The sequence below is a fragment of the Eptesicus fuscus genome, chromosome 9 (genome assembly GCF_027574615.1).
Source record: "Eptesicus fuscus isolate TK198812 chromosome 9, DD_ASM_mEF_20220401, whole genome shotgun sequence".
Lineage (NCBI taxonomy): Eukaryota > Metazoa > Chordata > Mammalia > Chiroptera > Vespertilionidae > Eptesicus > Eptesicus fuscus.
In genome coordinates this window covers 17,323,770-17,350,548 of record NC_072481.1, presented here as the reverse complement: position 1 = coordinate 17,350,548, position 26,779 = coordinate 17,323,770, and the positions used below count along the sequence as shown (strand labels likewise).

The 26,779-nt window shown below is 41.6% G+C and overlaps 1 protein-coding gene across 2 annotated transcripts; it reads left to right on the top strand.

The window, feature by feature from the left end:
* The first annotated feature begins 272 nt into the window (after positions 1-272).
* Positions 273-26,779, top strand: DNAJC8 (DnaJ heat shock protein family (Hsp40) member C8). 2 transcript variants are annotated; one of them, XM_008147992.3, is made up of 9 exons: positions 274-385; positions 2,509-2,610; positions 13,883-13,939; positions 18,228-18,294; positions 18,811-18,905; positions 20,399-20,470; positions 23,393-23,484; positions 24,805-24,880; positions 25,962-26,779. In XM_008147992.3, the coding sequence occupies exons 1-9, from the start codon at positions 308-310 to the stop codon at positions 26,082-26,084; spliced, it is 762 nt and encodes a 253-aa protein (XP_008146214.1). In that variant the 5' UTR covers positions 274-307; the 3' UTR covers positions 26,085-26,779. The 2 variants fall into 2 exon arrangements, with proteins under 2 accessions (XP_028011002.1, XP_008146214.1); XM_028155201.2 differs by lacking the exon at positions 13,883-13,939 and having other exon boundaries at positions 273-385.

Sequence of the window (26,779 nt, the reverse complement as noted above, 5' to 3'; positions counted from 1 at the left end):
ACTGGTGCCAGATACCCCTTTGGGGTGATGAAGCTGTGGAACTAGATAGAGGTGGTGGTTGCACAACACTGTGAATGTACTAAAGGCCAATGAGGTGTTCACTTTAAGACGGTTAATTGTATGTCATGTGTGTTTCACCTTAACTTAAAAAAAAAAAAAAAAAAAGGAGTCTTCAGGTAGCGGCGTCGGCCGGGCTCCGAGCCCGTAAGGGTCCCTAGGAGGGAGGCGAGGCTGGAGGCGGGCCTGTAAGCCTCACGGGGAGCCGCGCCTGCGCAGAAGAGTCACGTGGTGGCGGGGCCCGGGGAAAATGGCGGCTTCTGGAGAGAGCGGGGCTTCGGGCGGCGGAGGCAGTACGGAGGAGGCATTTATGACCTTCTACAGTGAGGTGAACCACGCGGGATGAGTAATGACACCCGGGCGACCCCTCCTGGGCCTGCTCCCCCGCCGGCGAAGGCCGGGGTCCTCCTGGCCTGGACCGTTGGGCGGCTCCTCCTGTTTGGCCTTCGGGGCGGCGCGGGGTTAGGGGTGTGTGCGCGTCTCTCCCTGGTAGCTGCTGGGGGATCCCCCGGGCAATGAAAAAGGGGTCGGGGTCCGACTTCTGCGGGCAGATGGCGATTCTGGCCAACGACGTATCTGGGCGCGCGTAGAGCTCCCAAGTCCGCGGAGTTGGGGCTGGTTGGGGCCGGCCTTCCTGGGGGCGACTTCACCGTCGGGGCCCCCGTTTTTATTTTTACACGTAAGCACTCTCTCCGTAGTCCCCTGTAATGAATTGTACTAGCGGTTATTGATGCCCTTCGCGAGTGCCAGGCACCATGCGTCATACCAGGGGGGCACCTCCATTTTACAGATGACAAACCTGAGGCTTAGGGAGATGAAATGACTTGGAACAGCTTGTATCACGTTAGGGCCGGAGTGCGTTTGATCCGAGCTTCGCCTACTGTCGCGTTTCCAGCACCTACTACATAGGGTGATTCAGTAAATATTTGTTGAGCAAGTTAATGAAGGGACAAATGAAGGAAAAGCATACCGTTTGGAGTCAGAGGGCCTCGGATTGGATTCGTGCAGGGCAGTTACTGAATCCTCTCAAGGCAGTGATTTTGCAGATATCGTTTCCATGTCTGTAAAACGATTAATATTAAAACGAGTTTTTTATGAGGGCTAATGGAGTAAATGTATAAGAAGGAGTTTCATAAGCAGCAGCATCTCTCTAAGACTTAAGGCTGAAGATGGAGCTGTTGGGTTGGCAGGGGTTTGAGGAGGAGAGTTGCTCCTCACCAGGCTGTGAGCTACCATGTCACGTTCATCTTTTGTCTTCGCTGTTTTGTAACAGTGTGTCAAGTAGTAGCTTCTCCCAAGAATTACATTTAAAAACGGAAATTAGCACATCCTTTATAGTCTGTCCTTTTGAAATGCCCGATTCACGTGAAAGTGTTCAGCAATGATAATGGAACTTGTTTCACTTACTAACTCTTAGTTTAAAAAGAAAAGAAAAGAAAAAAGCAGTTCTGTTTTGTTTGAATTCGATGAGAGAAAACATGTCAAGGAGGACCCTTCAATCGTCATTCAGTGTCTGTTGAGCACCTGACAGGTACAGTGTGCTGTTTATGTGCTGCAGGTGGGGTAACGAACAGCAGAGAGAAAAAGCCTGCCTTCATTTCATAGAGCTTGCCTTTTATAGAGAAGGGTAAACAGTAAGCAAACAGATGTACAGTATAATGCCAGGTAGTGATTTAAGTGCTATGAGGAAAAACAAGCCTGAGAAAGAAGGTGGGGAAGTGGCATGCTATTTTAAAGAGAGATAAGAGTGAAGATGCTGAGAAGGAATGGCTTTTTATGTTGTTGAAATTCTTCCCAAACTCATTTGTTCAGAGGAATAAAGATGGTAAATAATATACCAGACATTCATTTCAACCAGCATTCCAATTCTGATAGTGGCACCAAGGGTGTTTTCCTGGGACTACCTGGTGCCTGTTCTCCTTCGAATTGTCTTCGGGCCAGGAATTTTTCTAACTCTGTTAGAGTTAGGTAGGCAGAGTTATTTGCTCTCTCCCACATAACTTTTTTAATGCTGCCTTTAATATATATTTCAGTGTACTTGTATTTTTCCTTTTAAAAAGTTACAAATTAAGTATGAACATACTTGAGTACATCTTCTGTCATTAGAGTGGTAACTGAAGGTGGTGGATATGACTTTCAATCTCTGAATGGTTGCTCTGGAATCAAACTGTTAAGATTAAAATTTTTATTTATAAGTTGGGTAATTGAGAAGAACTCAGTTAATTTCTCTAAGTCTCAGTTTTCTTATCTGTAGAATGGGGATGATAGTATTTACTGTGTAGGATTGTTGAGAGGAATAAATATGTGTAAAGTTTTCATATTATTAAAATTCAGCAGATGGTAGCTGTTGTAATTATTCCTCAAAGTGGTTAGTAAAATAGCTTGTTAAGGTGACAATTCAGAATTTATTTTTGACCTATACTAATGAAGTTCTTATCTCTTTTATTTTAGGTGAAACAAATAGAGAAAAGAGATTCAGTTCTAACATCCAAAAATCAGATTGAAAGATTGACCCGTCCTGGTTCCTCCTACTTCAATTTGAACCCATTTGAGGTGAGCTGTCTGATGTTGCTGTGGTGTCCTGACTGGGAGCTTTGCATAGTTGCAGGCAGACTTACATCAGAACACACAACTAATTTGTGTTATTGTTGGAATTGAACTTGGATGGTTTTATTGTGAGCAGAACCTGAGAGGTAGCATGTTAAGGAAAATGAGATAGTCTTTGCTCTGTCAGATATTCTCCATCATCTTTAAGCAACCCAAATATATATGGGTTTATTTTCAGATGTAAAGGGATAGCTAGCTTTGATAAATTAAGGATCTTCAGTTTAATTTGCTTGTTAAAATTTTCTGTTTCACCACAGTTTAAAAAAATATGAAAAATCCCAACAACCAAACAATGATCACAAGATTTTAGACAAGGAGATACAGTTTTTGGGTTTCCTTAGTTTTATAATATTTCTTATTAAAATTTGAAATATAAAGAAAGCAAGGATAAACATTTATGTATAATTCTCCCTAAGAGAAATTCTAGCTACTCTTTACTGTTTATATTCAAACGTTTTAATAGTTTTATCCATATAATGAAAGCCTAAGTGACTGTTATGGTGGAATGACCAGAACAACAGGTGCTATGATGTGCACTTACCACCAGGGGGCAGATGCTCAAATAAGGAGCTGCCCACTGGTGGTCAGTGTGCTCCCACAGGGGGAGCGCAGCTCAGCCAGAAGCTGGGCTTATGGCTGGCGAATGAGCAGCTGTGGCAGGAGTCTCTCCCGCCTTTGCAGCAGTGCTAAGGAGCAGCGAGCCGAGCAGTGAGCAGGTGGGCGGTAAGGAGCCAGGGGTCCTGGACTGCAAGAGGGATGTCTGCCTGCTGGCTATCCCCTGAGGGGTCCTTAAGTGTGAGAGGTCTCAGGTTGGGCTGAGGCCCCCCCCCCACTCCCCCCCCCCCCGCCCCTGTGCACGATTTTCATGCACTGGGCCTCTAGTTTAAAAATAAGGAGGATCAAAAAAATAAAAATAAAAATAAGGAGGATCATATAGATACTTCATGCTACTTATTTATTACTTTACGCTATTTTAAATGTGTTATTACATAAAATATAGTTTTATTTAAAAGTCTCTATTTAAATAATTCTTTTATTGTAAGATTTTAAAATTAGCTTCTAATTATTCACAATTATAAATTGAAATGAATATTGTTAACATAAAAGTAACTCTTATGGAGCATTTATAAAAAACTCTTTATTGTGGTGAAAGATACATAATATAAAAGTAACCATTTTAGCCAGTTGTAGGTATAGAGTTCAGTGGCATTAAGTATGTTTAGTGTTGTGCAACCATCATCACCATCCATTTCTAGAACTTTTTCATCATTTAAAACAGGAATCCCAAGCCCATTAAACAAGAACTTCTCATTCCTCCAATCCCCAGTACCTTGATAACATCTGTTCTGCTTTCTGTCTATGCATTTGCCTATTCTAAGTGCCTCATATAAGTGGAATCATACATTTGTTCTTTATGTCTGGCTTAGTTCACTTATACTATTTTCAAGGTTCATCCATTGTTTATATATATATATATATATATATATATATTTTAATACGTAGTTTCTTTCTTTTTAAACACGTTTTTATTTTTAGAGAGGAAGGGAGAGGGAGAGAGAAACATCAATTGGCTGCCTCCCTCATGCCCCCTACTAGGGGTGGAGCCTGCACCCCAGCCATGTGCCCGGATGGGAATGGAAGCAGTGATCTCCCAGTGCATGGCATGATGCTCAGCTAACTGAGCCGCACTGGCCAGGGCATTAACTGTTTTTCAAAGGCAGGAGCCACTGACTAGAATTGTCCCTGTCTGGGGCCTATGGGGATTAGTGAGGGAGGGGCATGGATACTGACTGACTGACTAATTCTGGCTGACCTGGTCTGCCCAGCCCCTGCCCAGCCATGTCTTAGCACGGTCCCCAGGTAATTCCTCTCACTGGGGCCACAGCTACTTAGGTCTAGAAGTTGACCCCTTGGTGGGAGCAGTGCCACCCTGCTTCCTCCTGTCATTGGCCCCAGAGTTTCTCCCTGAGTTACCAGTTGTTAGCAGAGAGAAGATCTTTTTTCTCCCCTCTCAGATCCTCCACCTGGAAGATATGCAAGGACCCATGTGTTCTGAGTGAGGTAGTGCCTCCCACTTGCCCCCCAAGTCTTTGTTCCCTGCCACCCATCATTCTCCCCATTCTTTTTTTTTTTTAAATATATATTTTATTGATTTTTTACAGAGAGGAAGAGAGAGGGATAGAGAGTTAGAAACATCGATGAGAGAGAAACATCGATCAGCTGCCTCTTGCACACCCACCACTGGGGATGTGCCCGCAACCAAGGTACATGCCCTTGACTGGAATCGAACCCGGGACCCTTGAGTCCGCAGGCCGACGCTCTATCCACTGAGCCACACTGGTTTCGGCCTCCCCATTCTTAAATGCTAATAAAGTTAAAAGACCAAAAAAAAAAAAAAAGACAGAATTTTTATTTTAAAATAATCGCAGATTTGCAGAAAGGTTTACTATGAAGATTTTCTTGAACTGTTTGAAACTTAATTGTCAGTACGTTTTCCCATCATCCTGAAATATTTTATGCTCTTCCTACAAATAACATTTCCTACTGAACCACAGTATAACCATCTTAAGTCCTCAGACCCCATTCAAATTTGTTCATTGTATCAATAATGACCTTGATAACAAAAGGATCCAGTTAAGGATCTCCTATTACATCTAGTTGTCATGTCTCTTTAGGCTTCAGTCTGGAGCAGTTCCTTAGTCTTTCCCTGACTTTTGTGACCTTGACATTTCTGAAGATTACAGGCCAGTTATTTTGTAGCAAGTCTCTCAGCTTGAGTGTATCTGATATTTCTTCATGTTAGATAGGTTTATGCAATGTTGGCAGGAATATCACAGAAGTGATACTGCATTCATGTCTTTGCAACTTATAAAGTGGTACATGATTGCCTGGCTGGTGTGACATAGTGTTTGAGCGTCAACCCATGCACCAAGAGGTTGCAGGTTCAGTTTCTGGTCAGGGCACATACCCAGGTTACAGGCTGGATCCTCAGTAGGGGGTGTGCAGGAGGCAACTGATCGATGTTGATTCTCTCCCATTGATCTTTCTACCTCTCCTCCCTTCCTCTCTCACTAAAATTAATAAAAACATATTTTAAACAATTGGTACATGATTTTGATTTATCCCATTACTATTCATGTTAACTTGATCACTTGAAGAGTTGCCTGCTTGCCCTGACTGGTGTGCTAAGTGGTTACTGCATTGGCCCATGCACCAAAGGATCATGGGTTTGATTCCCTGTCAAGGGCACGTACCTGGGTTCAGTTGCGTCTGGGAGGCAACCAGTCGATGTGTCTCTCTCACATAGATATCTCTCTCGCGCCCCCCTCCCCCCCACCCCCCCCCTCTCTCCCTCTCCCTCCCTCTCTCCTTCTCCCTTCCCCCTCCCCTCGCCTCTCCCCCTCTCTGCCTTCCACTTTCTCTGAAAAGCAATGGAAAAAATATATCCTCCCGTGAGGATTAACCAAAAAATAAAGTTGCCTGATAGCCCTGGCCGGGGAGCTCAGTTGGTTAATGTCGTTCTGATATGCCAAGGGGTGGGTTCGGGTTCGATCCCCTGTTAGGGCACATAACAAGAAACAACCACTGAATGCATAAATAAGTGGAAAAACAAATCTCTCAAATCAATTAAAAAAATAAAAATAAGAGTTGCCCGCTAGTTTTTTTTCATGAAGTTACTTGTTTTTTCTTTTCTGTAATTAATATTTTATAGGGAAGTATTTTGAGACTGTATAAATATCCTGTCCTTAATCAGAGTTTCAATTTATTAATTTGTCAGTATGGACTTGGGATTTTCTATATTAGTCACTGGGTTATATTTAGATATTTATTTTGATGCTCAAATTGTCCCAAATTTGGCTAGTAGGTTACCTTTTAAGTGAGCTCCTGTCTTTTTCATATTCTTCATCATTCTTGGATTACTAGGCACTCTTGTACTTTTCCTGACCCAGCCTGGAATTAACTATTTCACAGAGGAGCCCTGGTTCATTTCAGTGAAGAATGGTATTTAAAATCAAGATTTGGCCCTACCCGGTTTGGCTCATTGGATAGAGCGTCTGCCCTCGGACTGAAGGGCCCTGGGTTTGGTTCCGGTTTGTGGGCTCAAACCCCAGTTGGTTGTGGGCTGATGAAGAAGCTGTTGCTGCAGGAACTCAGGGATGCAGTGAGGGTGCGGGTGGGGGAGTTTACGTGGAAAGAGGCCACGCACCTGCTGAGAAGCCACCACTCTCCACTCTCATTTCCTCTGGGAAAAATCTCGGATCCAAGCAAGATGTATGTCATAAATAAATCCCTCCCTAAGAGTCAGTGAAGCTGTGCCACGTCGCTGAAGCCCTTCATGTGTTTTCTGCTGGCTATCGAAAACAGGCTCCACCCCTAGTAGAGGGCATGAGTTGGGTAGCCGATCAATGATTCTCTCTCATCATTGACTCTATTTCTCCCTCTCCCTTCCTCTCTGAAATCAATATATGTATATATAAAGATTTGAATGTTAGGTGTTCTCAATGCAATTGGGATGTCACTCCCAGATTCTATTGGTAGGTAGAGCTAATGAGAGAGAGAGAGAGAGAGAGGGAGGGAGAGAATGAGAGAATGTGTGTACATACATTTTACACCCAATTTTAATCCAACACCACAGGGTTTATTCTAGGTTTTTTCCTGTCCCATGTTCATATTTCCCTTCTCTAGTGAGAAATCTTTAATATGTATTTACTTAATTGATCCTCCTATATGCAAGTGATCTTCCATTACCATTCCTTCCCTTATGTGAATACCCTCATCCCACTTCACTCTGACACCAGCACCTTGCTGCCTCACTGCAAAACCATTCTCTCCACAACTGAGCTCAAAACTCCCATGCCAGGTCATCCTTCCATGCGGTATGTTCCTCACCTGGGTCTGGTTCTTTGTGCCCACCCTCCACCCCCTGGGGGCTCTTTTCATTCCTCTTAGGCTGCAGCATCCTCCCTGCCAAACAGGCACCCTTTCTACCCTCTTCATCTTACTTGGGCTTTGAGTCCACACCCCTCTGCATGGAGTCCCTCTTCACTCTGCTCAGGTTCTAGCTCTCTGTGCCAGCCATACTTGACGTAAATGCTCTCTACATCCTGTTAGAGCTCCAACATCTTGCATCGGGCTGCCCTTTTGCATTGGCTGTCCTCCTGTATGGCCACCTCCCTTACCATGCCCCAGCTTCCACACCCCATACTAGGCCCCTCCTTTGTGGAGATGTCCTTGCCTGGACTCCTGTACCCTGTGCCAGACACCTTTCCTTGTGGACACTCCTTACCCTGCTTGGTCTCAAACACCCATATTGGGCTTTACTTGAATGGGAGTGCCTCCCTCTTTCTCTTGAGCTCTCACACCCTGCACTGGGCTACCTCCAGTGTTAACATCTCACCCTGCTTGTGTTCTAGCACACTATGCCAGGCTGCCCTCCTCAGCCTACTTCGGCATTCCATGTTGGTCTGCTCTTCGGTGTGAATGCTCCTCTCACCCACTTTGGGCTCTAGCACCGTGTGACTGGCCATCACTCCCAGTGTTGTCACTGTCTTCTTTTCTTCATTACAGATGGGCTCTCACACTGCTCTGGGCCATCTTGATTCCCCACCCAAAGTAGATGTCTGCTTTGCCTGGCGCCACTTAATGTATTTGGATTGTATTGCTCAGAAAGAGAAGGGGAGGACGAAAACCTTAGAAAATACTTTTGATAAGATTTTGGGGAGGGCAGGCATGGGGGAGATAATTTGAGGAGGTAATAATGAACTTGTTGGTATGTTCTTTCTATTAACTCATACCTTTTTTTTTTCTATTAAGTCATACTTTTAAATTGAGCATAGTACATGAAAAGGGGACAAGTAATCATATAACTTAGCCATTTATTTGTTAAGGTAATTAGGGTTTCTGTGGAGATCTGATTGATGAGGAGTGACAGATACTCAGGACCAGTATGAAAAGCTAGGATTTTAATGCCCTACTAGTTAATATGGTTCTGGAAGTGGAACTCACTACTCCGTAGGTCCTGTCTTGACTATAGGAAACATATTTGGATGCATGGGCACACTTAGGAAGGTGTGAGATTGTATTTGGGCAGGATTCCATGACTGTCCATTAGAACTTTTGTCTTTTCTATTTCATACAAATGTGCTGTATAGGATGGGTGCCATCCACTTTATAGGATGGGTGCCATAAAGTTGCTTTTTCCTCTTGTTAATCCTCACATGAGGATACCTTTTCCATTGCTTTTCAGAGAGAGTGGAAGGAAGGGGAGGGAGAGGGAGAGAAACATCGATGTGAGAGAGACACATTGACTGGCTCCTGCATGTGCCCTGATGGGGGGTGAAGGTGGGGAGTGGGGAGCAAACCTGCAACCCAGGTATGTGCCCTTGACCAGGAATGAAACTCAAGACCCTTTGGTGCCAGGGCTGATGGTCTAACCCAGTGGTCGGCAAACTCATTAGTCAACAGAGCCAAATATCAACAGTACAACGATTGAAATTTCTTTTGAGAGCCAAATTTTTTAAACTTAAACTTCTTCTAACGCCACTTCTTCAAACTAGACTCCCCCAGGCCGTGGTATTTTGTGGAAGAGCCACACTCAAAGGGACCAAAGAGCCGCATGTGGCTCGCGAGCTGCAGTTTGCCGACCACGGGTCTAACCACTTAGCAATGCTGGCCAGGGTGTCACTAAGTTGTTTTTTGACTCTTAAGTCAGAATTAGGTGTTCCTAATGATTTCGGAAATCAGTGATGTGTTTTTTTATGTAACAGCGATTGAAACATCTAAATCAGAGGTGGGGAATGTCTGGCCCGTGGGCTCAAGAAATCATTTGGTCTGGCGCTGCCAACGCAACTATAGGCGGGACTCAGAATTCAATAAATCTAGGAGCTTTTTTCATAGCAACAAATTTATATTAAGTAAATTAATTATATTAAGTGAAAGATGTTACAAATATCCAAATAGCCTTTGGCAGAAAAAAGTTCCTCACCCCTGATCTAAATGAATCAGATTTTTCTACAGACGTAAGCAGACTGGTCTTTAATGCAGTAGTAGCTGTCATCTCAGCTATCAATTGAAATGTGAATAGTCTTTCTATACACCACCTTACTGAGCAGCAGGTAGAAAAGGCAGAAATTAGTCTGGGAATTAGGTGTCTTATTACAGGAATCCTATTCCAGGGAGCATTTTTTTCCTGACTGCCATCTCAACAGCTCTGTATGTGAATACATTTCAAACCTGCAGCCATTATGCAGTCATCTTTCTTATGCATTCTATAATTATTCTTAGGTTAAGAGCTCTCTCCCGCTTCCTTCCAGAAGCTGCAGTGGACCTGTGCCCCTGCTCAGTCCTACCCTTTTCATGTTCCTTTAAAAAAAAAGCTTTATTGATTTCAGAGAGAGGAAGGGAGAGGGAGCAAGCGAGAGAGAAGCTTCAATGTGAAAGAGAAACATTGATCTGCTGCCTCCCTCACGCACCCCGACTGGAGAGCACACCCACAACCTGGGCATATGCCCTGACCAGGAATGGAACTGGTGCCTTTTGGGGCATGGGATGAAACTCAACCAACTGAGCCACACCAGCTGGGCTCCTTTCTTTAAAATTTTAATTTAACTTTAAGGCTCCAGCAGACGGTACCACATATTTTATTTTCTGTTTATCTTGTTCAGCACCTTGAGAAAAAAGGTATTTAACATGTCAGAGAATTCAGGTGTGCTGTTAAGGCTAGATTCCTCTTTTAAGTCGAAGGCCCCAAAGAAGGAGACTATTACAGTTTATTTGAGTTTGGGAAGTTATGTAAATGCCACAGTCAGGCATTTTTTGTTGCTGTATGATCATTAATTAACTCTTTGTGTTCCAAGACTGGGTTTTTCATTGCCGTATTCCCAAAGCCTGAGACACAACAGCTCAGAAAAATCTTCCAAGAATCTGAACATCCTGTGTGCTTCCTTAGAGCCATGTTGGTAATGTGGCACTTATCATTTTTGTTTGTTTGTTTTGAAATTTTATAAGAGTTTATTCAGGCCAAACTGATCAAGATCTCAAACACTCCCCGGCATTTATCATTTCTGTAAGGGTTACTTATTGTCGATACCCCCACCCTGCAAGACCTTAAATTCCATGAAAATAGTCTGTGAGCACAGTATCTAGCAGTCCTGTGTGCCCTAAAAGTTTGTATTAAATGTATAAATCTGGCTTCAAAGAGATTTGGGCCACAGAGATTGGTCATTTTCTTCACTGTGTTTCATGGCTACCTACAACTCTTAAAGATAGGAAAGGAGTTGGATTAGCTTTGAAGGCACTTGGTGAATATTGGTTGCTGGTAGTCAGTGCACACGTGATGCAGCTTGGAAAAATACCTTTGTGTGTGTGTGTGTGTGTGTGTGTGTGTGTGTGTATGTATGTATTTATGTAAGTATACATACCCTCTTCCTTTTTGCTGGATCATCTAAAAGTAAGCTGCAGACATTGTGACTCTTTATGCCTAAATACTTGAGCATCATCTTTTCCAAACAAGGGCACATTTCCACATAACCACAAACCATGACCACAGCTAGGAAAAACAACATTATTTCAGTAATATCCAGCCTAGCGTCCACTTGCAAATAGTCCCAATTATCCAAAAAAATATAAATTATGGCTTTTTAAAAAAACTTAGGAACAGTTTATGAATTACATTTGGCATGATTAGTTCTTGGGTAGTTTTATTGGAGGCTGTGTGCGGGTGTGGGGCGTGTGTGTGCACTCGTGAAGGTGGGAAGTTTACCATCCTTTCTCATTCATTTTGGACACCTTCTGGGGTTTGTTGGACTTTGGTTTGCTCTAATGCATTCCTTTTCCACAGAACCAAGGTAAGGTAAAGTTCTCTGAATATTTGTGTACATACAGTTACCTCTCTTTATCTGTAAATCTTATATGGCTGCATTCTTTCTGAGTTTTTCCCAATTCCTTTCTCCCTTGGAAAGGTATGAAGGGGCACACTGGAAATTCTGTTTTAAAGTTCTTCTTTCTCCTTCACCTCCAGTTGTGTGCCTTGCATTTGAGAATGGGTTTGCTCTTGTCATAACCTTCAAAAGTCTATTGAGCCCTGACTGGTATAGCTCAGTTAGTTGAGCATCTTCCCATGCGTTGAAAAGTTGCTGGTTCAATTCCTAGTCAGGACACATACCCAGGTTTAGGGTTTGATCCCTAGTCAGGGTGTGTGTGGGAGGCAACCGATTTCTCTCTCTCTCTCTTCTCTCTCTCTCTCACATAGATGTGTCTCTCTCCCTATCCCTTCTTCTCTCAAATTAATAAGAACATCTCTTAAAAAGTCTATTGAATATTATGGTTGATTCAGCTTCATTGCATACCAATGATTTTGCTGTAGGCGGGCTGTTCGAATACTTTGAAAGCTTGCTATAAATCTTGACATTACTTGCCAGGTTTTCCTAAGACCCTTTAAGCATCTGACTAAGCTTAGCAGATTACTTATCAGTTTTAATTTCTCTGGTATGTATTTTTCTTTTTTTGTTAATCCTCACCCAAGGATATTTTTTCCCATTGATTTTTACAGAAAATGGAAAGAATGAAGGAGAAGGGCTGAGAGAGAGAGAGAGACAGAGAGAGAGACAGAGAGAGAGAGAGAGAGAAACGTTGATGAGAGAGACACATCAATTGGTTGCCTCCCCCATGCACCCCGACCAGGGAAGGGGGGAGCTGGTATTGAACCTGTAACCCAGGTATGTGCCCTTGACCTGAATTGAACCTGCGACCCTTTGGTCCTCAGGCCGATGCTCTAACCACCGAGCAGCCAGCAAGGGTAGTAGGTATTTTTCATATCAAGATTTATTTTTTTCCTCTCCCACCCCCCTTAATAACTGATCCTTAGCTGATGTTTATCTCTCTCCCTCTCCTCCTCTCTTTCTAAAAAAAAAAACAAAAACAAAAAACTTTAAAAAAAGTAAAGTTCTTTAAAAACACACACACGTTCCCTTGCCTTTTTTTTTTTTAATATATTTTATTGATTTTTTTTCAGAGAGGAAGGGAGAGGAATAGAGAGTTAGAAACATTGATGAGAGAAACATCCATCAGCTGCCTCCTCCACACTCCCTACTGGGGATGTGCCCGCAACCAAGGTACATGCCCTTGGCCGGAATCGAACCTGGGACCCTTCAGTCCACAGGCTGATGCTCTATCCACTGAGCCAAACCAGTTAGGGTCCTTGCCTGTTTATCTGTGCATTTCTAGTACATAGCAGTGTATTCAGCAGGTAGTAGCTACTGCATAAAATATTTGAATGAATGTATGTATTTGTAGTAATGGGATTAGAAATATCAACACCAGGATACCCAGGCTTGGAGAAGAATAGTTAAATTTATTTTTTAAAACAGTATTGCTAAAAAAACAAAACAGATATTTCTGCCATTTGGAATCATACTTTCCTACAGGGGGGCCCCAGGCATTGATGTCAGGTTTCCACAGGTGTTTGCGATGTTCACTCCAGGTTGAGAACTATCAGGCCATGTAAATTATAGATATAAAGTGGAACCAGGTGGGCACTTCTCAATTGAGGTGAAAATCAGCCAGCCTTATTTTTTCCCTGTTGAGTTCTATGCTTTCTCCACATTTGCAAAGGTAAGTAGGGGGTAGAAGGTGGGTATTTTATTAATGAATGAAGAAAATACAATATTTTCTTACAGTTTGGAAATATGTCTCTGGGTATAAGGTAAGTTATTATTTGTCTGATGGAGTGGAAGTAACTACTGTATTGTGAACCTAAAACAGTATAGCTATTATTCTGTTACCGATTTGCTCATTAATATTTCTTGAGCATTTTTAGAACTGTGTGCCAGGCACAGTTCTAGAATGCTGAGTACTATTCTAGAATGCTGAGTACAGTTCTAGAATGCTGAGTACTATTCTCTATTTTTTTTTAATTGATTTCAGAGAGGAAGGGAGAGGGAGAGAGAGATAGAAACACAATGATGAGAGAGAATCATTGATTGGCTGCCTCCTGCATGCCCCCTACTGGGTATCTAGCCTGCAACCCAGGCATATGCCCTTGACTGGTATTGAAGCTGGGACCCTTTGGTCCACAGGCCAACGCTCTCTCCACTGAGCCAAACTGGCTAGGGCTGAGTACTATTCTACAAGTTGATTAGAATATGTATAATTATTGGGCATCTCTTAAATTTATGAAGTCTTTGAATTTTTTTTACAGTGTTGATTTTGATTCTTTCAGGTTCTTCAGATAGATCCTGAAGTGACAGATGAAGAAATAAAGAAGAGGTTTCGGCAGGTATAGTACTATTTCTCTGTAATGGACGGAGTTTGAACATTTTGAAAATGTAAGCATATGATGGTTTTCTTAATATTTGCTATTATGGCCCTAACCGGTTTGACTCAGTGGATAGAGTGTCGGCCTGGGATCTGAAAGGTCCCAGGTTCGATTCCGGTCAAGGGCATGTACCTTGGTTGTGGGCACATCCCCAGTAGGAGGTGTGCAGGAGGCAGCTGATCGATGTTTCTCTCTCATCGATGCTTCTGGCTCTCTATCCCTCTCCCTTCCTCTCTGTAAAAAAAAAAAAAAAAATAAATTGCTATTTATGACTTTTGGGCCAACATTTAACTTTTTTTTTTTTTTAAAAAAACTTAAAGCTATGTAACTCTTAGATAAAAACCTTATAGTGACATAAAATCTTAAGTAATTTGATGGTCATAGCTTACCTCTGAATGGAATGAATTTTATATCCAAATAGAATCTCTTTAGCCCCTTATTTAAAAGGGAGAAGTATAAGTAGAATTGTAGTGCTTACATGGAGTCATACTTACTAAGTCCCCTGGCTTCCAGGAGAGAACATGTTAAATGATCTGTAACAGTTCTTTATTTCTTTTAAGACCCCATTCCTTAGTAATTTTCTTTTGTAAATTTAAATGACTGTCCAGGAGATAACTGGTTTAATATAAGGAGTGCTTTGTAGAAATTCTCTAGGAAAGGAGATCCACAATGTCTGATTCTTGTTCATTCTAATTCTATATAATAAAAGGCTAAATGCAAATCAACCGAATGGCTGACCGACTGGTCACTATGATGTGCACTGACCACTATGGGGTAGACACTTAACGTAGGAGCCTGCCCTCTGGTGGTCAGTGTGCTCAGCCAGAAGCTGGGCTCATGGCTGGCAAGCCCAGCGGCAGTGGTGGGAACCTCTCCCGCCTCTGTGGCAGCAGTAAGGATGTTGGACTGCCGGTTTAGTCGGAGAGTGGGCCTAAGCTCTCAGTTGGACATCCTCCGAGGGCTCCCGGGCTGCGAGAGGATGCGGCCGGGCTGAGGGGACACCCCCTCCCCCCTGAGTGCATGAATTTCGTGCACTGGGCCTCTAGTGTTTAATAACTTGAGCTACAAAGTAGTTTTGAGAGTTGAGTAAGATCCCAGCCTTTCCTTCTCTGAGTTGAATAATGACACTCCCAATAATGTCTTTACAAATTGGATTTTCTATGTATTTCATGTGTGTGTTTTTTTAACTTTCCCCAATGTCTTGATTTCTCTTATGTACAACAATTTTCAACCGGTGTGCCGCAAGAATTTTGAAAACATGCAATACCTGACTATTTAGTCAGGGACACTGACCTCTTTTCCCTTAGATTGTCAAATAAAAAAATGACAACAGCCAACACAACAATAGCCGTTTCGTGTGAATGAATCAAAATTATACCTCTTGCACCTGGCCAGTGTGGCTCAGTTGCTTGAACATCGTCCCATGCACCAAGAGGTTGCTGGTACGTTTCCCGGTCAGGGCACACCTGGATTTTGGGCCCCATCTCTAGTAGGGGGTGTGTAGGAGGCAGCTGATCAATGTTTCTCTCTCATTGATGTTTCTCTCTCTCTGTCCCTCTCCCGTCTTCTCTCTCTCTAAGAGTCAATAAAAAATATTAAAAAAAACCTAGGGTGTTAATTTAAAAAATTAAATTATACCTATTTCTTTTTTTTGTCAGTTCGACAAAAAATATATTTTTTGGTGTGTTGCAGAATTTTAGTAATTAGTTTGTGTGCCACAAGATGAAAAAGGTTGAAAACCACTGCACTACATATTTAAAAGGGCTTGACCAGTGCTGAATGTTATTCTTAGCTCCTGCATGACATCCTTGTTAGTACCCAGTGTTATGCTTGCTTCTTTTTTTCTTTTAATGCTCATCCAAAGATATTTTTCCATTGATTTTTTTGTTTGTTTGTTACTCCTCACCTGAGGATATTTTTTCCATTGATTTTTAGAGTGGAAGGGAAGGGTAGACACACAGAGAAAGAAACATCAATGTGAGAGAGACTCATCGATTAGTTGCCTCTGGCACACGCCCCAACGGGCTGGGACCAAGCCTGCAACTGAGGTACGTGCCCTTGACTAGAATTGAACCCAGGACCCTTCAGTCTGCGAGCTGACGCTCTGTCCACTGAGTCAAACTGGCTAGGGCTTTCCATTAATTTTTAGAGAGAGTGGAAGGGAAGGAGGAGGGGGAGAGGGAGAGAGAAAAACAGAAACATTGATGTGAGAGAGACACACTGATTGGTTGCCTCCTGCACGCACCCTGACCTGGGCTGGGGATCGAGCCTGAAACCGAGGTATGTGCCCTTGACCAGGAATCGAACCTGAGACTCTTTGGTCCGCAGCCCGATGCTCTAACCACTGAGAAAAATTGGCTAGGGCATGCTTGCTTCTTGAATACAGTAATTGCCCCTCTCATTGCTGACTCATAACCATCTTATGATCTGCTATTAGGCCAAGATGTTTTTTATCTTTGCCTACTCAATCATTTCCCATTATATAATTTTATAGTTTTTTTTCTTCCTGAGTTCTCTGCACTTACACGTATTCAGTTTTTTTCTTTCTCTAAAATTTCAAGTTTGAACTGGGCAAGTTACTTTCAACCTTTCTGTGCCTGTTAACCTTAATTGTGAAATGCACATAATAATGGTATCTACCTCGTGGGGTTGTTAATGAGGATTAAATGAGATAATACAGTAAAGCACTAGAATAGGTCTTGTTATATATGTCCTCTTTATATGGTAACTGTTGTCAGTTTGGTTTAGACAGTATGCTAAGGTATTTACTTGCATTATTTCATTTCAGCCTTAAAACAACACAATGAAATATAAGTACCTAATAATAGGTGGAAGATGAGGCAGATAGGTTAAGTGAGTTGCTGAAGGTCTTACAGCTAGTACGTGATTGAAGCTGTAATTAGACCCCGGGATTCTCTCTAGTAATGCAGGATTTAGTCTTAGATTCCCGTTTGCTATCATTCCTTAACACAGTCCCTCTGTTCCAACTAGTTGGTTTCTGTCTGTCAGTGGCAGGAGGTCAGTGGTTCTTAACCATGGATGTCTAAAAAAATCAGCTGTGGAGATTTTTGTTTTTTATTTTGACATAAAATTTTTTAAGTTATAAAGATAATGCAGTGAACACCCATGTACTCACCATCTATTTGCAACAGTTTGCTTCATTATACATATATTTTTGGCTTAATTTTTGACAAATAAATTACAGACACCTGATACTCCAGCATGAATCTCCTTAGATAAAAAAGGACATTTTTTTTGCATAACTACTTGTCACACCTAACAAAATTAACACTAATTTATTACTATTATTTGATACCCATTCTAGTACAGGTTTAACAAGTACAGATGCCAGAGACTCATTCAGAAGCTCTGAGGGTGGAAAGTAGACATCTGTATTTTTTGAAAACTTCACAGGATTGGAGCACAGCCAGAACTGAGAACTACAGTTTTATATTAGAAGTTCTTACAGGAAAGAGATGATGTCCCTTACCTGTTTTATTCTCCTTAGTGCTCAGAATAAGGAACCTAACAGGAACTTGGTAGTTTTCAGTGTCCCTCCTCCCCCCAATGATCACAACATCTTCATAATACTAGGCTTACATTTATTCTCAACATTGTGATTAAAACCCTAAATGTTTCCCAGTTGTGTATTTACCTTTTGGTGCTTGAATTTTGTTAAAGACCAGTATTTCTGGGCATTTTATGATATTTATTAATTAAAAAAAAATACTTCTGGCCTGACTGGTATGCTCAGTAGTTGAGCATTTACCCATGAACCAGGAGGTCACCATTCAATTCCCGGTTAGGGCACATGCCAGGTTGCTGGCTTGATCCCCAGAGAGGGGCATGCAGGAGGCAGCCAATCAGTTATTCACTCTCATCATTGATATTTCTCTCTCCCTCTCCCTTCCTCTCTGAAATCAATTAAAAAAATATATTTTAAAAATATATGTTATTATTTTTACAGAGAGGAAGGGAGAGGGAGAGAGAGTTAGAAACATCGATCAGCTGCCTCCTGCACACCCTCTACTGGGTATGTGCCTGCAACCAAGGTACATGCCCTTGACCGGAATCGAACCTGGGACCCTTTAGTCTGCAGGCCGATGCTCTAGTCACTAAGCCAAACCAGTTAGGGCTAAAAAATATTTTTTAAAAATGCTTCTGGCTAACAGTCTTTTTTGCTATAGTACCTTAGAGCTTTTGGTTTAAAGAATGCAGGCAAAGAGTAAATGTTTCTTTTCCCTTATAGTTATCCATCTTGGTGCATCCTGACAAAAATCAAGATGATGCTGACAGAGCACAAAAGGCTTTTGAAGGTATTTGTAAATTTACCTGCTTTTGAATAATATAGTCAAATGTTAGGGATGAACTGTTTCTTGTCCTGGATCAAGAAAAGAATATAATAGTTTTGTCTTCTGGTCATGAAGAAGCTGGTGTTCAGTAGAAGAACAGTTGTCATTCCAAAGCAAAATGTCGCTGTTTAAGAAATAGACCTTAAGTTTGCTTTGTTAAAGCTTCTTTGTGCCAACAAAGACTGTTACTGCATAGGATCCTTTTTTTCTCTGAACAAAAAAATAATTGGCAATGTTTTATCACTGAATTAAACCTGGATGTGGTGTATTTAGCCTTGAGTGTATATTTAAATTTTTCCAAGGCTCTCAAGGAAAGTCATTGCTCTAGTTATATGTTTTAAAATTAGTTTAACAACAGTAAATAATTTAACAAAGTAGGGAATGCTTTTAGATGGCACAAGTCCGTTTACACTGCCTGAGTATAGTTCAGACTTGCAGAGGGTGTTTGCAGAAACAGTTAATTTCAATGTTTTGCATTAGCTGTGGACAAAGCTTACAAGTTGCTACTGGATCAGGAGCAAAAGAAGAGGGCCCTGGATGTAATTCAGGCAGGAAAAGAATACGTGGAACACACTGTAAGTATTTATAGAGCCGCTGTGTTTACAGGAAGTACTAGCAAGCCTTGGGCATCTTGTAGGAGGGTTAATGTTAACATAGCAATGCCTACTGTTGAAATTGTGATTGCATATGTGGTCTCCACCACTTTGCTGTGGTGATCGTGAATAGTGTGTGCCTAAAACTATTAATTCACCCCCGGACCTCAGGATGAAGAGTGGTTAGGACACTGCTCCGACCTCTTTCCTTACCAGTCCTGTGTTGGGGAGAGATGGCTTTTTTGTCCTCTCTTTACATGTCACATTACTCCATTTGAGAGTGGAGCGGTGGAGCAGCCATGGTCACACTTGACCCTTGATTTTTGTTCTTGTCCCTGTGAAGGGGTTGGAACACGGGCTTGAGGTAGGCTGGAAGGGGATATGAGAAATTTTCTAAAAAGGAGGAGCTACCTGTTTGTATTAACAACACGCAAGGACTCACTTGAAATAAATTTAGTTAGAGCTGGTGTTAACTATTTTTTCATTACTGAAATCTGAGTGGCAGGAAATGTTAAGGTGGCTTGCTTGAGGTAAGAAAGGTGTTTGTTTAATTTTTTACTTGCGGGTCAAGAATCTTGAGACCATTTATAAAGGCTATTTCAGTCGAGAGTGAATATGGATGTTTTCTTTGAAGAGCTTTGGAATCTAAAACAACGTCATAACCAATAATAATAATGACTCCAAGTTTAGATGAGGAAAAGGAGTAAAAAGGAGATGGACGACCATAATTATATCCTGCTGGTCATGTGTTGGAAATGGAACGTGTAGGCCCAATTCTGAAAAAAATCAGAAAAGTACCTGAAAACTTGTACTTGAACCATTATAGTAGTTACCTTTCATCGGAATTTTGCTTGTAAAGGAGCCACCCTCAGTTTTTCTGACCACAAGGTGGCAGTGGGGCCTGTCTGAGCTTGGAAAGCACTGCTTTTTGCTGGTGTCCAGCACTGAGGGATTGCTTAATGGAGTAATGTCATTCTTGTGTGGATGAGTATATTTGATTTTTTTTTTTAATCTCAATAGTTGCCAAAGTGGTAAAAACACCAATTAACATGATGTGAAAATTATGGGGTTTCACAGTGAAAATAAAAGAATGCAGTTGTAGAAATGCCAAAAAATAAACACACACCAGTATTTATTCTATAGCTGCTCCTGAATCTTGATAACAGTGTTTTCTTTACTAAACACATAACCACAGACTGTGAAAGGTAAATGGGTACTGTGTTGAATTTATTGGATCTGGCCTAGGATTTGATGAGTTGGGGACCGCTCCCTCACTGGTCCCATTTCATCCTCCCGTAGATTGGAACTTGTTCCTGGTTCTTCCTGATTGCATTGCTGTTTTGGAGGGGAGGCTCTTTGTTCAATGGAAACCTCTTGTTGTGCGTATAGAACAGTACACCTACCGTGTGTGCAGGCTCATGGATATTCTTAAATTATGAGTGCTCATTTTTTGATGAAAAAAAATTTTTTTTTAGGTGAAAGAGCGAAAAAAGCAATTAAAGAAGGAAGGAAAACCTACAAATGTAGAGGAGGATGATCCAGAGCTGGTGAGTTAAATGAGGGAAAAGCCACCTTATCTGGTGTATTTGGGCTCACTGGTGAGTTAAAGAGAGGGAAGCCTAAAGAACGATGCACACATGCTATAAACATTTATTTTAACTCAAAATACTAAATGTACATTTATTCACCCTTTAAAAATTCACCTCTTTTTTGACATAGGCCTATGGCCTTTTTCTTTGAGTATGTATTGGAGTTTGTAGTTGATTTTATTTTATGAAACATACACATGAAGCATTATCCATAGTTTTTAGTACTTTTAATTTCTTTTGAAGTACTTTAAAAATGTAGGTACTTGTGAAATATACCAAGAGCAAAGTCCTAGATATTTACAATTTTATTCCTAATCTTTTCCAGATGTCTCACCTGTACCTCATTCAATAGCAGTTATTTTTAGGGACTTAATGTTTATTGAATTTTTATAAAGCATTATACTTAGTTTTAAAAGAAACAACAAACACTTTTATAACCACACTTACGAATTTCTGTGATATTTAAATCACAAATACAGTATTAATTGCAACTGGCATAGATAGCTTTGAGAAAAATCAGAGATGACTCTTATTTTTATTTATTTATGTGTTGATTGATTTTAGAGAGAGGAAGGGGGAGAGAGAGAGAGAGACAGAAACATCGAAGTGAGAGAAAAACATCTATCAGTTGCCTCCTGCACGTACCCCGACCGGGGATCCAACTCGAAACCTGATATGTGCCCTGACTGAGAATCGAACCTGCCACCTTTTGGTGTACAGGATGACCCTCCAATCAACTGAGCCATGTCAGCCAGGCCACAAGTGACTCTTAAACAGCTGTCTACGAGCCATGAGTTCTCATTGTGCTCTAGGTAATAATTTACAGGGTTATGGAAAGCATTGGATAATGCAGTGAGTTATTTATTGGAGATTGGTTAAGAGAGAGATTCTACTTAAATATTTGTGTCTTTTTGCCTCTTTAGCCTGAAAAATTTAAAGTCATCTTAATCTTGCCTCAATTTAGGTCAGCACGTAAGTTATCCATATACCTATCTTGGTTTTAAAGATTTATAGAGAAGAGGCTGTCTTGCTAGGGAAACTACTTTGCAACTTGCTTCATTGATTTTGTTAACAGTGACTGGTCCCATCATCTGGACAGTAACGTTGCTTGAGAACTACTAGGCTGTATTTTCCACTAGTCACCTGTTTTGGGTTTACTCTCTTCCAGTATTTTACTTTTTTCTCCTCAGTCTTATTCTCTCTTCCTTTTAATTATCCTCTGTAGTCTTTTCTGAAGGCCTTCTTACAAATATTCCTTGGTTCTTCTAAGTTGTTAAGAACCCTAATTTTTAAAAAAGTATGTTTTTATTGATTTTTAGTAAGAGAGGAAAGGAGAGGAATAGATAGATAGAAACGTCATTGATTGAGGCTGCCTCCTGCTGGCGATCGAGCCCACATGTGCCCTTACCAGGGTTCGAACTGGTAACAACCTCTTGGTTCCTGGGTCAGTGCTCAGCTACTGAGCCACACCAGTCAGGCAAACACCCTAACTTTATTTTAGTTGTCTTTTTTTCTGATTATAAAGGAACATATGCTAATGATAGCAAATTTGGAAAAAGCAGAAAAATATAAAATATTGACAATCACCAGTAACTGTTCACTCAGGAGAGTTTAGAGCTTTTAAAGATATTAAAATATTCATGAAAGACTCTTTTACTCCTTTGATGTTTGTCTTTATTAGAGATTGGAGTTGTCAGCATTGCTTTCATTGTGGACAGTAACAATATTATAAGAAGCAAGAAATTTTTGGGCTCTTTTACTTTCTTTTCTCTTCATATATTACTCTTTGCTCCAGTGTCTCTGATTTTAGGATATAGGCTCTATGAAATCTGCATGATGAGTTATTTTCTAATTTTCTTTGTATACTTGAAATACTTCATATTTGGAGGGAAGTTTCAGAGATAGAGTTCTGTTTTCTTTCCTTTTTAAAGAGAATATATTTTTATTGACTTCAGAGAGGAAGGGAGAGGGAGATTGAAACATCAATAATGAAAGTGTCATTGAGTGGCTGCCCTCATGCCCCCCCCTCCCCTCCTGGGGACTGAGCCCTCAACCTGGGCATGTGCCCTGACCAGAATTGAACCATGACCTCCTCGTTCATAGGTTGATGCTCAACCACTGAGACTACATCCGGCCAGGCAGAGTTCTGTTTTCTATCTAATATGTTAACTCTTTCTGACCCTTCCAACAAGGATGTTGCCCTGTCCTCAGAGTTCAGAGTAGAGGAAAGAGGCAAGAAGGGATAAGCCTGCTCTTTCTAAGAACATCCAGGAAGTTGCTACATCACTTTTCCTATTATCCTATGGGCTAAAACTTAAGTTACATGGACCTCACTCTGCTACAAGGAAGCCTAGGAACACAGGCTTTTATGTTGGGTGCAATGTGGCTTAAGGTCAGGGATTTTAGATGGAGGGAGAGGAGATAATGAGATGGGTGGGGATGGCAACCATACCCCTGCCACAGTTAATAGACCCCTAAGACTGGTCTGCTTGATAACAACTTCATATCTAGTGTCTAGTCTGGTGCCTAGCCCAGAGTAATTATGAAATTTTTGTGAAAAGAAAAAGAAAAGGAAGTTAATTTTGGAAGGTCTTTGGCAGAAAGGGTCCTCCAAAATCTCCAATGGTTGTGATGAGTAGGTAGTGCTTTTTACTAGAGCAATTTTCCTTATATCATCTGATGGTGAAAGTGGTGGAAATATCTCAGAGGTGGATGTGTTATTTATCTCTCGAGAGCATCATTAAGTGGTTCTCTTTGAAGATCCTTTTCCTTGCCGAGTTCTAGTCTGCTTTTGTCTTGGGCTCCATCTGAAAGTACTTGTTTCAAGTAGTTGGTAAAATAATTTAATTTTATTTTCTTTGATTCTTAACTTTCTTGTAGTTCAAACAAGCAGTATACAAACAGACCATGAAACTCTTTGCTGAGCTGGAAATTAAAAGGAAGGAGAGAGAAGCCAAAGAGATGCATGAAAGGTATATATCAATATATTCACTTAAACCATATTTAAATACCTAGATTAACCAACATTGCTCTTTGGGGATTTTCCTAAAGAAGGAATAATGTCATTTAAATGATTATCTAAAATAGTTACCTGAAACAGCCAACGTTTTGAATCACAAGGGTAAGGAATTCTGACTTTGGGAAATACTGAATAGACCTGTCCACAGGGAGTTTATAATCAAGGGTGCTGGGTCCTTTCTTCCTGACCTCCTGGAGTGAAATAGGCAGAGTTATTGAGGCCATTGTTACTGAGGCCAGAACTTTTTGTGTCTCTGGTGGCTGCAGCTTTGGTGAGTATGTAGTATTACACAGTATAATCACATATACAATGTCTATTGTCCTAAAGTATGTTTTCCCTGGCTCATCAAAAATCTTGAGTTTACTGGTAACTTAGTTTATGTATTTTGTGGCGTGGATTGGTGTTAAGCAATAATTAGGTTTTGCTAGTTGAGGTTGTATGAAATGTCCTTATTTTGGGATAGGATTTTGTGCCGAGATCCTCTTGAGTAAGAACCTCTGTAATTGTAATGGTCATTCTACTGAAGTAAGGTGGCCTGAGTTCTCGAGATAGTTTGTCAGTGGCTGAGCGCAGAACCTCCAATTAGAGTTGGCTGGGTTTTGATGGTCTTGTCTGTCTATCTGTGTAATGGGAATTTATCTCTTCCCCATAGTCTTATCTGCATGTTTTAAAATGAGACATTTATGAAACAACTTAAAAAATTTATTTTATTTCATTGTTGACAATATTACAGATGCCCCCCAGTTTCCCCCTTTTTACCTCCTCTATCTCCCTCCTCCCAGCCCCACCCCAGGCCTTAACCACACTATTGTACTTTGAGCCCTTTTCAGATAGCTAAATTTGGTTGTGTTTCTTTTGTTGTTTTTAATCCTCACCCAAGGACATTTTCCCATTGATTTTTAGAGAGAGTGGAAGAGGAGAGTCAGAGAGAGAGAGAGAAATATTGATGTGAGAGAGACACATCTATTGGTTGCGTCTCAGAGAGAGAGAAACATTCATGTGAAAGAGACACATCTATTGGCTGCCTCTTGCATGGGGATTGAGCCTGCAACCGAGGTATATGCCCTTAACCTCAATTGAACCAGGGACCCTTCAGTCCGAGGGCTGACCTTCTATCCACTGAGCCAAACTGGCTAGGGCAAGACAGCTATCTTTGTAGAATCCTAGGATATCGATTTACTTTATATGTTTGCTTCTGTGGGGAGATGCTTTAACTTGTATAGTTAGCACACTTAAGTATCGTATAAATACTACAGTCTGGCTTTCCTCATAGGAAGCGACAAAGGGAAGAAGAAATTGAAGCTCAAGAAAAAGCCAAACGTGAAAGGGAGTGGCAGAAAAACTTTGAGGTAAATTTCCAAGGTGGTCAGGGGTTCTCATTCCAGAGTAAGAAAACTTCCCAGCAAAAGAACTTGGTTTCTGGGGCATTCCCAGCATTGACTGGGGCCGACAGTCAGGGAAATGGGACAAGTGGGGAAGAGGGAGTTGTCCTGCCTCAGCCTCCTATGAGCTCTGTAGCCTTGGCAAGGGCAGTGAGGATCCCAGAATGGTGTTCTAAAGATTGTGGGAGGCACACGCTGCCAGGTAGGCTCAAGAAAAATGGCCTCCCCATTTAATTTAGGGGCAGACGTGGAGAGGTGCCCGACTTAGAGGTCTTTTAGTAGAAACAGGTTCTTATGGACCTGATGTCCTGCCTATAGACTCTTAAAACAACTTAAAAAATTTATTTTATTTATAGTATAGAGAGACTTATGGCTTCTGAACTAGACTCCTCTTTGACACTCGAGGTACATCCTTCAGGTGCACAGCCAGTTATCTGAATTGAGCAGCACTTGGTCTTCTATAACATTTAGGCCTCAGGGTAGGGAGTGGCTGACCAGAGTTGATGACTTTGGCCCACTGCATGCATGAATAAAGAGAAGATGAGTAGGCCCCTTCATAAGGAGGAAGTCCCTAGTGGCCCTCTCAGTACCTGGTGCTGGCTTTGAGCCTCCATCCAAGTTTTGGTGGGGAGTAGGACAGGTTCAGTGGAAAGAGTGGCTGTATTATACTGGCTAGCCATATGGCTTTGAGAAAACGATTTGACTTCTCTGAGCCTTGGTGTTGTCATTTGTGAAATGCTAGTGGCACTATACACAGATCAGCCAGCTTTCTGTGAGGATTAGAAATAGCATATGCTAATTGTCTAGCCCAGAGGTCCCCACAAAATTTTATTAATGAGGGTGGCCTCCTTGTTGATATGAGTATTACTCATTTTGTTTTCCACTTCCAGCCTGTGCTGCCTTGTCCTGCCTTCTAGGGGTGGTGTGACACTTTCCGGGCAATGGCTTGTTCCAGATGGCTGAGCTAGGTTACAGGGCAGTGGCAGAGCAGGTCAGGCCCTTCCTCTTACTGACTAGTTTCCTTACCTCCAACCACGTTTGTGTTTAGGAAAGTCGAGATGGTCGTGTGGACAGCTGGCGGAACTTCCAAGCAAATACAAAGGGGAAGAAAGAGAAGAAAAATCGGACCTTCCTGAGACCACCAAAAGTAAAAATGGAGCAGCGAGAGTGACTGCCTGGGGTCACAGCCACGGAACCTTTCCCCAACTGTCTCCTCACCTGCTTTGAAGGACTCATTCTTTCCTCCCATTTCCACCCCAACATAGAATAGTATTTGCTTTTTAGGCCATTTTGTTTTCAATACAATTTAATATCAATCAGAGTAATTCTTTTGTACATTGAAATGCGGGGCTTGGTTTAAAAAGAAACCTTCCTCCACCCCCACCCCTAGGCCAACCAAGATTGGAAGGTGCCACCACTGGTGCTGCCTTCTCCACCCGTAACTTAATGTTTGTACTCCACTGAATTGTCATGGTTAGAGACTTGGTGTATAGTTTGTGGAAATCACCCAATTAAACTTATTGCTTAAAATGGTGTTGCTGTGACTTCAGAGACAAGCCTGGGCCCCCTGGGGAAGCCCCTTTGCTTCACTGTCTCACTTCTGGGTGTGGCATCCTTCGGAGCCACAGGTCAGACAGGGAAGGCAGGGGGCACACAGAGCAGTCGCTTGACACCCTGACATCCTGGGTGTTTGGCATGTGCTCTTCCATCTGACTGGCCAGTCTGTGTGGCATGAAGCTCTGAGCCATCCAAACCTGCTCGCTTTCCAAAGAGCTAGCTGTCCTCCCTCTGACACCATTATGTCCTAGCCTGTCTGCATTCATTAGTGGTCGTATTCTGTATGTGTAATAAATTTTTATACCCTAA

Excerpts from the sequence above, each read along its gene's own strand:
- DNAJC8 (XM_008147992.3), top strand. The coding sequence starts at position 308 with ATGGCGGCTTCTGGAGAGAGCGGGGCTTCGGGCGGCGGAGGCAGTACG. Across the intron at positions 386-2,508 it reads TTATGACCTTCTACAGTGAG|GTGAAACAAATAGAGAAAAG; the intron begins GTGAACCACGCG and ends CTTTTATTTTAG. Across the intron at positions 13,940-18,227 it reads TAAAGAAGAGGTTTCGGCAG|TTATCCATCTTGGTGCATCC; the intron begins GTATAGTACTAT and ends TTTCCCTTATAG.